At 41.4% G+C, this 13,102-nt stretch overlaps 1 protein-coding gene across 1 annotated transcript in view; it reads right to left on the reverse strand.

Moving 5' to 3' along the window:
- Nucleotides 1–12,558, reverse strand: part of VGLL4 (vestigial like family member 4) — a 108,724-nt gene extending 96,166 nt beyond the window's left edge. Inside the window, exon 1 of the mRNA XM_066617213.1 lies at nt 12,489–12,558. Within this exon, the coding sequence (XP_066473310.1) occupies nt 12,489–12,552 (64 nt within the window). The 5' untranslated portion in view covers nt 12,553–12,558. The remainder of the gene's footprint in view (nt 1–12,488) is intronic.
- Between the last annotated feature and the right edge of the window lie 544 nt (nt 12,559–13,102).

Consider the following 13,102-nt stretch of genomic DNA (forward strand, 5'->3'; position numbering starts at 1 on the left):
TGGTGGGAGAGAGAGAACACAGTGAGATCCTGAGCATTAGCGGTTGCTCATGGAGTGATCATTTGATGATGAGTATGCTTTCTTTACGAAAGATATCCTCCCTGCACTTGCTGCGGCCCCTTTGCAAACTAGTTTTGCGAAATTTAGCAGCTGGGAACAAGTCGCACTTTCCCTATGCATGCATGGGTAAGTCTCCACACAGGGAAGAAGATTGCAAATACTCTGAAAATATTTAACTTGGCTTTACCACCTTGATCTGCAATGGCACAGAGAAGCCACAATGCATTCTATGGGATGCATTCTATGGGTCTCAACAGTTTGTCGTACCTAAAAAGGGGGTCCCAGTGCAAAAAAGCTTGAGAACCACTGTTCTAGATAGCCTGTTACACACAGGCCAGTAGAGCAGCCCCTCCTCAGGGTGTTCTTCAGATTACGTGACCCCGCTTTCTATCAAGAAGAGCATTCCCACATGCAGACTGGAACCACTGGAAAATCTCTGGATCCTATACTAGATCCTTGTAATAAGAGGCATGCCTTTTTCTCCCACTATAGATTACTTAACACTTATACTACGTTTCAGGTTACAAAGGAATCTGGGTTTAGAGAAGGGGTCCTCCTCCATTCTTATCTCACCCTTTCTACAAACCGAAGGCAGACTGAAATTATTAGAACAGACTTCAATGAATTCAAAACTAGTGAAAAACAGAACACATTGCAGGGAAATTCCTTTCCACTTGCAACCTGAGCAGGATGCAGACTAATGTGCAAACAAATAGAGGGAATTATGGAGGCTTATCTGACGTTTAATCTCATTGTTGCTGTCAGACAACTGAACTCGAATAAAGCGTACATGCTTGAATACTACTTCCTGAAGCAAGGCGGCTGCTCACAAATGAAAAACAACCTTTAGAAGGGTTAGCAAATCCTGCACTTCGAACCCACTCTTGCATCCCAATCCTAACCAGCCATGCTATAGGGCATTAGCAACCATGCTAATGGGGCATGCACTGCAACCTGCAGTGGGCAGTCACAGAGGCCTCCACAAGGTAAGGGAATGTTTCTTCTTACTTTGGGGTTGCATTATGGCTACATTGGCACTGGAAAGTAGGTTAGGATTGGTCTGTTTCCCAGCTTAAGGTCCACATCTGGCATCACAGAAATTACCACTGCTGCATAAAAATGAAAGAAAAAGGGGCCATTCAGGGATGGTGTCAGAGGTTGGCCAGGTGGAACACCAGTTGAGGGGCCACCCCTACTCATCATAGCACCCAACACACCATTAGAGAGCAAGCAGGGTGTGCCCAGTGCAGGTCTTTACCTCAGGTCCCCAGCAATCTGACACCAACACTGAAGAAAGCCTGTGCACAATGCACAAAGGCCACAAGCCTATACATATTTGCTTAAAAGAGAAGCCAAGCTGGAAAATAGCCACTCGCCTATTCATCTGTGCAAAAACTGCCTCCATACAAGTACGGGTGTGACTGTAAAACTACAAGTGGTTATTTGAGGGCATGGACTTGTGCTTCAAGGGAAGGAACTGTGTTTCAATTCTGTTAAATACGAAACTTGTAGCTCAAGACTTCTATAAGAACGCTATGGAAAGAATCTGTCTTACTAGACAAATATACTCCCTGCTATTAAAGAAAATATTTTTAGACACAAAGACCCCCAATGAATGCCACAGATGAGTGGTTCCCAGTACTTTTTAGTACTGGGACCCACTTTTAAAAATGACACTATCGGAATTCACCTAGCTTTACAAAACTTTTATAAAAATCAAGAAATTTATTTTTATCTATGTCTTTATTTACAAATAAAATGATTAGTTTCTTTGAATGAGGCAGCCCTAATACACTTTAATGAATGCTCTCCTTCCTTCCCCAGAAAAATAAAAACACAACCCTCCCACTAATAGCAACAGCATCCATGGAAATCCCTACACAGCCCATCACCCATGGAGCAAGGTCATAATGTTCATGCATCATTACTGTGATGTTAGTTTGTCATGAAGGCAACTTTCAGGGAGTCAAAGTATCCACCCAGCCTGAGATAATAGCCAGCAGGGGAACACAGCATGTAGGGTGGGGCAGGAGTAGGGCCAATAAGTGGCCACTGCTGGGGTGATGCTCCCCCAGCAGCTCGCAGAAATGAGCAACACTTCAACAGTCACCACCAACTATAATGGGGAGATGCCACGAGGACACCACATGCACAAGCATGTCTTCCTCTCCTCAACTCTCCCACATTAAGCACCAATCTCCTCCCTGCTTTGGCCTCTCAGCCACAGTGTAACACTGGCATCTGGGTTACATTACAGGGCATTTTTCTGACATTGCAGTGGTGTCCGTGGGACATCTACTGGTAGGCAGACATTTGGGCCAATGGACCGTCACTGGCATACATGGACATATGCTGGAGTATCTCAAGCACAGGACTGGGATGTTAGTCACTTTTGTCTGGGTTTATCTGCAATTTTTTAATGAGCAAGAGCTGGATAAAATAGATTTAAATATGCAGGTGGGGCCTCGGTATCCATGCATTTTCTTTCCACAGATCTGGACCCACATTGATCCAGACTTGGCCCAACCAGACCCCTCTGAAGGCAACCAAAGCTGCGCTCTAGTTGCGTCCAGAGGACTTTCTGAAGCCTGCAGAGGTTGTGCGCAACTGTCCCCGGCCTCTGTGGGTTTCAGAATGGCCCAGTGCTGCTAAAAAACACTACTTCCAGTTTCCCTCAGGAAACCAGAACCATTTTTTAGTACTACAGGGCCTGCAGAGGCCATGGGCAGATGCGCACAACCTCTGCGGGCTTCAGAAAGCCCTCCAGACGCAACTGGAGCACAGCTCCAGTTGCCTTCAGAGGGTTCAGGTTGGGCCAAGTCTGCATCAATCCAGGTCCAGATCCAGGAAAAGCAGGAAATCCCTAAAACCCCATTGGCTGATTAGGGGAGAGGAAGCAAAGAGTCATTCCTTGATGTTCAACATGGTTGTGCTATCTGCTCACTGTCCAAGATCAGTTTAGCTGAGCCTGTCAGCAATCTCTTCCAACACTCCCATTGGAATAGTCTGAGACTACCTGGCAATTCATTGAGGAACTGCATAGGAATTTTTTGTTCCTCACCTAATTGGCCTTTGCTAATGAGCTTTTTCACCAGCCTGAGACTATTCTAAAGGTGCGGTGCTGTTAGCCAAGTGAGTCACAAAAGGTAGGTATAGTGCAAGAGAGCAGGGATTTGCTGAGGTCTGAGGTAAGCAAGAGTCACAGGGGAACTGGAACTAAACTCAAGCGGCTATCTCGCTTAGGGATGCTGGCTGGTGACCCCTTGGGCTTGGGTTGCATAGTTAACTTCAAAGGTTCTCTTACTTGGGGGAGGTATAGCAATTCAGCTTCTACCTTGGGGCCTGGTACAGAAAAATATAGGTTGCCAAAGCCAATGCAAAGCTTTGAGTCAGGGCGAAAACGCCTGAAGCGGGAATAGACTGTAGTTTGCTGTCTCTTCCAGGTTAAACACCCACACAAAAGGGAGAGGAGTGTCCAGAGATAGAACCCACTATAAGGTTTACACAGATTGCTAACTGGCATCTATTTCACAAAGTAGATCTAAAGTTTTAATCTAAACTTTGTCACATTTTTTTATTGGGGGAGGGGTGAATGTAGACAATGTCTGTATTTCTGTGAACAGAATTTAATCTCAGGGCCAAGAAAAATCCCATGGATAGTAATTTCAATTAAGCATTTGGTAGGCTAGTTAGTGAGAAGTGTCAGAATACATTTGTGTTCACTTCCTTCATAAATGCACTAACCCTAACAATCCTGTTCTGCTAGATGCACAGCTCAACAGTTATTGTCTGAATTTTAGTGCTTTGCTCAAAACTGCAGCAATCAGAAAAAATGAAAAGGATGGATACAGACAGCTGCCTGAACGGAATATGCTGCTACTGGGAAAATATTTCTTCCTGCTCTGAAAAACCTTCAGTTACTAGCTTATTAAAAGCTACTCAGCTGCACTTTCATCAAGGGACTTCAGTGATTTTGACCAGGCAGCCTGCACAACACAATACATTGGTAAATTACTAACAAATCATACTAACAGTATTGGACTCACAAGTTATAGTAGTGAACAAGCCCAAACTGATACAGCAGTTTTGTATTTTATTCAAGGCTTTAATAAGGACACACAATAATCATGTTTCAGACAGTAAATATTCAAAACATTAACATTAGTTAGACAGGACAACAAGCATTATGATGGCGCACCAACAGCTAGCTGTTTTAAATGAACCTGTCAAATAGGGGCTGATTCAAGCCGAGTGGCACCAGCCCAAATTTATCAGAGTGTGGTTCACTGTAGACCAGGGGTGCCCAAACCCCGGCCCGAGGGCCACTTGCAGCCCTCAGGGACTCCCAATGCGGCCCGCAGGGAGCCCCAAGTCGTCAATGAGTCTCTGGCCCTCTGGAGACTTGCTGGAGCCCATGCTGGCCCAATGCAGCTTCTCTCAGTGTGAGGGTGACTGACCTCTCGTGTGAGCTGTGGGACGAGGGCTCCCTCCACTGCTCGCTGTTTCATGCCTGTGATGCAGCAGCGGCATCAAAGGAAAGGCCAGCCTTGCTTTGTGCAAGGACTTTTATAGGCCTTGAGCTATTGCAAGACCTTTATTCATTTATATGTTCCATCTCTAATATATTCATTTATGTAAATTTATTTAAATTTTAGATGTGAATTAATCCCCCCCCCCAGCCCCTGACACAGTGTCAGAGAGATGATGTGGCCCTCCTGCCAAAATGTTTGGACACCCTTGCTGTAGACAATCAGTGAATGACCCTTGAACTAACATTAGGAACATCCAAGTTACTGTTATGAATTGCTTGTAATTGCTATGAAATTTATTTCATGAGTTTTTATGCAAGTTTAATTGCTTGGATATTCACTACTGTACTTTACACTAGTTGACAAGGCAGCCAAAGAAATTCTGAAGGAACGAACAGATTATTTAAGTAATTAAATACGTTGATCAATGTACTGTATCCCAGCTTCCTAGAATACCTGGTGCATATTCTCTTCCACCCACCACTCCCACCCCCCCCAAAACAACATTTGTTTGATGTCAAATTTAAAAGAAGTGAAACTTTATGTATGCATCTTTCAATTATTTTATTTCCTACCTTATGGCACTGAGTTTCTCTCACAATAAAGTCAGAACAATATTAAATAACTTAAAAATGATTAGTTAACATCGAAGTAAATATAAAATTTAGGAAGCGCTCTGATGGATCAGACCAAAGGTTCATCCAATCAGATTTCTGTTGTTCACCATGGCCAATCAAATGCTTCTGGAAGTCCAAAACCAGGGCACAAAAACGAGAGAGATCCCATGTGGTTGGACCCCAGCAAATCAGATTTCATAGCATATTGCAGCAGTTCCCAAACTGTGTGCCATGGAAAACTGTAGCAAATTCACAGGGGCACTGGAAGATTTTTCCAGAAGTTCTGATTGTGTGCAGACCCTACAGCAATGCAACTGTAGGGGCACTGTGAAAGAATTACTGTAATGCTAAAGGCACTGTGACCAGGGTAGGTTCAGGAAACACTAGTATATTGGTTCTGAATCTGGAATTATCATATGATCATCATTATCATATGATCATTATCATATGATGATCATGGCAAAGATAGCCATTGATAGAACTATTCTCTCATGAATCTGTACAGGTCTAGCCTTTTTATACACAGATTTGATTCAACCCGAATGGCCCCTACAAATGAGAAGGAATGTGCTGATCCCTGGAGAAGGGGAAAAATGCATCCCTTTAAAATTACAGTTTAAAAAACTGCTTTTTACTGTTGCAGAGAGACAGTCATACAAGTAATACAATTCACAGATTTTTCTATCTCAAAACTGATGAGAAGGGCCCTTTAAATTAAAGGAAAATAGTCCTTTAATAATGCCAGAGAGGGCAGGCTGCTGACAATCCATCAATCATTCTCTCTGCAGGCTTCTCTCCTCCCTTCCCCCTGAGCATGTGAAAGAAGGTTAAATGGCAGAGATTATCACCCTCTCCATTCTTTCACCCTCACTGGGACTCCTGGTGAAGGGAGGGATTGAAGCCTAAGCTTCTGGAGAGAGACTGATTGTCTCTGTGTGCATTACAAAGGTCAGCAAGGCTGTTTTTAAATCTCCCAAGCAAAGAAACTTTGTTCTTTAAATTGATTTGCTAAAGTACGTTTTTTGCCATCCATGTGAGTTCTTGGAAGGAACCCTCCTGAATAATGAGTCCCAACCTGCATATTTATCCATTTTTCAAGGCATAGGCCAGATATGGCCTGCAGAAGCTCTTTATCTGTAATCACCCATGTGATAATTGGGGTCTCCCAAATCTTGAAAATATGTTCAAGATTTGCAAACATCACTTCCTGCTTAATGATGTCACTCCTGGCCCTCAGCAGGCACCATAAATGCTAATTTTCCCCTTATATGACATGAGTTTGACACTCAATCTAAGCTAATAGTCACAACAACACCATGTGGCACTGAAATCCATGAACTATGTGCTCCCTGACTAAGTACTTTCTTTGGTTCTAAGTACTCTAAGTACTTTCATACTCTAAATTCACCTGATAATTTCATTAGGTATCTGAGTTCTAGTGAAGGTTGCACACCCTTGCTGTATTGTCTGACTTGGCCCCTAACCAGCCACTCTCATGAAATGAGAGTAATGTAAGTGATAAGGCTAACCTAACCCTCTCTCAGATAAGTGACAAAGTTCATGTCAGGTTTTTCTCTTCATTGTCACAAAGTCTCCTTTGCATTCCTTGCAGTTCTAAATTGGTGCAAATGACAATGAATTGAATCTGAACAGTCAATTTCACAAGCCCTCTCTCACGTAAGAGAGTGGCTGCAAGTTATATCAATTCCCCCTTCCCTCTCCATCCCCTAGAAAATCTGCTCCAGAGAGTCCTTGAACTCTTAGGGGCAATTTTTTTGTGGGATACAGGGAGCTGTAGGGGAAAGGGGGAATCACAGAAAAATGCATCCCTTCCTCTCTTGTGCAAGCAGAAGACAAGAACAAAGTGTTTGGACACAATTCAGTAAATATTCCCCATATGTAACATACTCGTCTAATACACAAACACACATATGTAATCTACTTCAACCATTATAGAAGCTTTGAACTTGTAACAGCTTTCTTGAAAAGAACCCCTGCATCCAGTTATTTAAACTTCCCATAATTGTTTTGTATCTTTCCAAACACCTCTCAGATGCACCTATGTCAACAGACTTGAACTTTGCAGGAACAAGTTTGCCTTGTGCTTTGTTTGTGCTCCTGTTACAAGTTACATTCATTAATGATTACATCAGATATTATTGGCAGTTGGTTTTACAACTCCTAGTTTAAACCATGCTGATAAGACAGACACTATTGGTTATTCAAAGCATGTCTGCCAGGTAAATTTGCTTAATGACCGAGTCATGAAAACGATGGAAGAAAAACAAATATATGAACAGGATGGTTTCACTCACTAATTCTGCCACTGTGACCCAAACAGATGATACTATTTAGATCTAATTTTAGGGTAGGGTAGACATTTCTAAGGAATTAAAAAAAGATACTGGTTGCTAAATCAAACAACTGTTCTATTATAAGCAGACAGTCTCTCTTCTAAATACAGCATCAACTGTGCTGGGAGTGTGGACATTCATCTACTATTGAAGTTTATGGTTTACTTATCAGCAGCATGCCATAAGTTTTATTTCTCCTGACAGACAATAAAAAATATACCATCATGATCCGATCCACTCACTTGCTGCAACTTGTTTGAACTCTCCGATTTGCATGGATTTCTGATACTTGTCCTCTGAAGTAGGAAACATGGACTTAATGGCCAATAATGTTCTTTGCGTGGCCAGTTACAGCAGATTTTCACTGCACAATATGCCAAGTGCAAAACCTGCTGTAATAGAACTATCAATAAGGCAAATTTATTTTACACACTGCAGTAGAATTATGATTCATTATGTTGAGGCAGAATTGTTATTATAGGATTTCTGGCATTTAACACTAAATTAAAAAAGCAGACACTGAAGGAGGAGTTTTACTGGAGTTTTGCTATTACTGGCTAGGCAAAGAAAATTATTTCAACGAGCACTGTACTGCGTGTTATAGGAAGATTGCTTTTATATTCTTCATTTTAATATAGAAAGCTTTGAGTATTAACATTTTTATCTTTAATCCACTCTAACCCAGATGTACAGAGCAGGTAGATGCACCCTACAATTATTGTTAAGAGAGAAAGAGACTTCCTAGCTTGAAAGATTACAATCTAAACTAGGTCAAGAGGGAAGGAGTGGGATGAGGGAATGGAGAAAAATGAAAGAGAACCAAAAAGAAGGTAATAGCAAGGAGCTGCTGAGAAGAGAGGCACATGCACAAAATTCACACTGGTTGTTCCTCATCCCCTTGCTGGGCACTGGAGATGTTCATACCTGCCAGCCCACCCAGACTAGTAAATTGGAAGTAGGAACATAAGCAAGATGGCAGGGGGACAGGCTGGTTCTGGTGGTATCATCCAAACCTACCCTAGACTTTTCTTGAACAAAATATTAATCACAACTCCTATGACTACAATTGCACTAATAACACAGGTGACTGGTGAGGTAATGAACTGAGAGATGGAATGCAGGGAGAGGCATCCATTGAACAGCACTTCAAGGGTAACACAATGCTGAAGGCAGAGGGTGGTGACAGGTGGCAACTGGAGCCGCCATCATGCACGCACACACACAGTCCAGATTGTGATCATTACCAAGCAGTGACTACTGTTTTGGCTGTGTTCTTACTATGAAAAGGATTGAACGCTATTACTACAACCAGGATTTTCGCCACAGACAAAAAGCTGAAAAATTAAGACTGTTGATTGGAAGTTCATGGAAATTCCTGACTTGTCCAAACTCTAATTCAACATTAGAGTTTCCATTAGAAACTACACAAAGTTGGTATGTTGATAGCATAGTCTGATTTGGTTGGGAGAAACACTACCCAGACAGTTACGTTTTCAAAGTGTTAAATAGACTGGAAAATGGAACAACTGTGTTCTAGTGCCTAGTGCTTCTTTTTTTTTAGGCATCATAGTGCACTTGGTGCTCATTAGCATAACGTACTGAGTGATGTTTCACATCTGTTTTGGAAGATGCTCATAAGAGGTTCAACTGACTGTTAAGACAGTGCACTTTGAGGATGCCAATTGTTTCTGCCCTAACCATTCCCATTCAATCTGGCAGTCTATACTTGCTACAATTCATGGAGAAGAATGCCTGCCTTTCAGCTTCCTTTGTGTGATGCCATTGAAATGATTAACAACAACAAAATGTGTTGCTATTGGTGTGAAAATGCAACAACAGTGGCCTGGTTCCAGTTTGCTGGATCATGAATAAATCTAAAAGCATGGGGGTGCTCCCTTCCCCCCCTTCTCTCCTGCACCTGGCTAAATGCAAAGCTTATTGACTTATTAAACCATGGCACCTCATGACGTCCTAACAAGGAAATGATAGTTTAAAGAATTTCAACAAACAAGTATCTCAACCCACTAGAAAAATCTGAATTTTGTATGAGGTTTAGTTTTCAAGGAAGGCGTTTTTAAAGTTAGTTTATTTTGTTGATTTACTTTGTTTTATTATTTTTGTTTCCTACTTTGAAATGGAAAAAGTACATGCAATAATCCTAAATACTTAGATCTAGACCAGTGGTTCTCACATATTTAGCACAGGACCCACTTTTAAGAATGAAAATCTGTCAGGACCCACCAGAACTGATGTCATGACGAGAAGTGACATCATTAAGCAGGAAAATTTTTAACAATCCTAGACTGCAATCCTACCCACACATACCCAGGAGTAAGTCCCATTGACTATCTTTGTTAAAAGAATATACATAGCAGCTTATTAAAAGTACAGGTCTGTAACATTTCCCCAAATGCAATCACATACCATGGGAGCATCAAGTCGAATAGATTAAAAATAAAATATTGAAATGAATGGGGATCTACCTGAAATTGGTTTGCAACCCACCTAGTGGGTCCTGACCCACAGTTTGAGAAACACTGATCTAGACCATACTGCTCTTTCTGAACACCACAATTTACTGTTCTTTCATCTATATGCGTTCCTGAGAAAACAAAGCTGCTAGTACATTAGGATGGTTTATATGCTCACTCCCAGCAGGCTGTAGGGGTGATTGTTTAGTATCTACAAGCCAGATGTTACAGATCTGTACTCTAATATCTTTTTCCTGATGGGAATGTGGGATTTGTCAAGAGGGGTTATACACTGACTTTACATTTGTTTGATACTGTGTAGAAACTCCATGATTTTTTTTTTCTTTGATGGGAAAAGGGCACCTCTAACAATACAATCATTTGCATGTACACTCAGAAATAAGTCTCACTGAATTCAATAGAACTTACTCCCAGGAAACTGTGTACAGGATTGCAACCTAAATTTCTCTGCTCCTGGAGACAATGGGCCCAATCTTATCCAATTTTCCAATGCTGGTGCAACTGTGCCAATGAGGAGTGCACTGCATCCTGGTGGGGAGGCACTCACAGAGACCTCCTCAAGGTATGGGAACATTTGTTCACTTACCTGGGGGCTGCCTTGTGGCTGCATCAGTACTACAAAGTTGGATAGGATTGGGCCCTGAGGCTCTGCAAATCCTATGCACACTGTCCTGGGAGTAAACCCCCACTGAACACACTGGCATTTACTTCTGAGTGCAGAGAATTGTGCTGTATGGCTAATACTGCAATCAGAAGTACAAAGGCTTTGGAGGGCAGTACAAAGTACAAAGGGCAGGAGGTCTGGTCTAGAGGGTAGAATCTCCATTTGCCTGAAGATAACATCTGCAGGTCGCCTGTTCGAGGCCACCGGCACCGTGCGACCTTGAAGCAGCTAACAAGCTGAGCCAAGTTATTCCATCTGCTCTGAGCATTGGAGGATGGAGGCCAGAATGTGAAACCAGATCAGAAAGAAACATATGAATGTTGTGATTCTTGGAAGATAGAACCTTCTTTCAATTGTAAAAATCCCTATGAGGATTTAAATAGCCTGCCTATGTAAACCGCCTTGAATAAAGTCCAAAGAGAAATCTGAGGACCAAGAAAGGCGGTATAGAAATACCTGTATTATTATTTGAATGAGGAACCAGATAAGCCCATCAGGCTTTTCATGAGGTAGTATGTACAATTAAGCTTCTTCCCCCAACATTCTCAGTGCAGTCTTTTAATTTGTCTTCAAAGGGAAAAGGGTGAACACATATGAAGTTCCATTTATGAATGAATTGGGAACAACGGATACTAGGAATCGCACTAGCAAGCAACTAACAAAATGGGATCTTCCCAGTCACTAAAAGGAATAATGCCATCATTCACTAAAAGGAATAATGCCATCATACACAAAAATATACATGGAATACCTGGCTTACCAAAAACAGCAGAAACAAACCAATAAAAGAACAAGACAGTGTAATAACAGCCGAACAACTCATGCCTTGTTTTCAAAATTAATTACAGAAATTCTCCATATAAAATCAGACAAGAAGGCAAAGCCAGGCAACAGTAGTATTATGAAGCAGATGGGAGAAATCATGTGTAAATACATTCATGAATGTATACAGTACTGATTACAGTAGATGAAATGGGCCAGCAGCCACCATTATTGTTTGATAACTATTTGTACAATGCACAGAACATGTTGGAAATGGACACAGACACAGTATTTGCCATAGTTGAAATGGGAAGTGTTCCAATTTCCTACATCTATTTTCTCTCTCATTCATTGAAGGAAATCCACTTTTCAGCTGAAAGTGAAGCATCCTAAGACCAAACACAATAAACCAACTAAAGATCTTTCTACAGCCAATCAAGTCACTGCCCTACAATAGGACATGAGCAAATCACCAACTTTCTGTAAGTCAATCAACACTTCTCCCTGATACTGCATTAAACAGTGCAGTATAATATACGATACAATATGACACTATTTTAGCAAGAATGTGAGAGTGATGGATGCCAGTCTTAATCAACTAAGAACAAGAAGGGCTGTAGATGCTGTTTCATCCCAACAATACACAGACAACATACTCTTTTGTGGCCTAAGTTTGTTTCATTCTCAACTGTTTTATATCTCTGACTCCTTTCAGACATTATGTTACATTTTCCCTCTAACTTCCAAGATGCTTTTTTTAATTATCAGAATTTTCAAGGTTGTCTCACACTCTCTCTCACACACACAAAACCAACTGAGAAAGAATGTGCTGAATAAAGTTCGGATGCATCAAAACATCAGCTAGAGCATTTTGTTCCATACATGCCAAAACAATTATCATCATCCTTTCATTTACATACAAATTGCAGCAGACAATAGGAAAAACCTAAGAGTATAAAACAATGTCTACTGCCACAAGGTTCAGGATGAAAGCTCAACTTGGAACTTACGTTTTTCATCATCAGCATGCACCAGGGATGCTGCTCTTGATAAAACATCCAATGGAGTCTCCATTCCTGGCAGGATCCTGAATGAAAGAGAAATGCTATTACTTTCTGAAGAATTAACATAACAGAAAGAGAGAAAATTCTCTTTCATTAAATAAGAGGAAACAACAAACCAAAGATTTATTCAGTCAGGACTTCTGCAAAAAAACAAAAAAAACTCTACAAACTACATATGCAGTATTGAAGTCATTTCTGCCCAATGTTGCATATATGCAACAGGGACCAAATGTGTACACCTGTGGGTTGGGCAAAAATAGGTTAATCCAGTGGTTCTCACCCTTTTTAGCCTGGGACCCACTTCTGAGAATGACAATCTGACTGGGGCCCACCAGAAGTGATGTCAGCAACCTGGAAGTGATGTCATCGCCAGAAATGACATCATCAAACTGGAAGTGACATCACTGATGTCAGAGCCGGAAGTGATGTCATCAAGCAGGAAGTTCTTGCCTAGAAACTCAAACTGTAAATGACAAGAGACAGTATTCCAGCTCAGAAGCTTCTTCCAGTTCTCCCTGCCCTCACTACCATTGCTATCAAGCAAAAAATAAAACTACATC

Source organism: Tiliqua scincoides, chromosome 2, assembly GCF_035046505.1.
Source record: "Tiliqua scincoides isolate rTilSci1 chromosome 2, rTilSci1.hap2, whole genome shotgun sequence".
In the NCBI taxonomy this organism is placed as follows: domain Eukaryota; kingdom Metazoa; phylum Chordata; class Lepidosauria; order Squamata; family Scincidae; genus Tiliqua; species Tiliqua scincoides.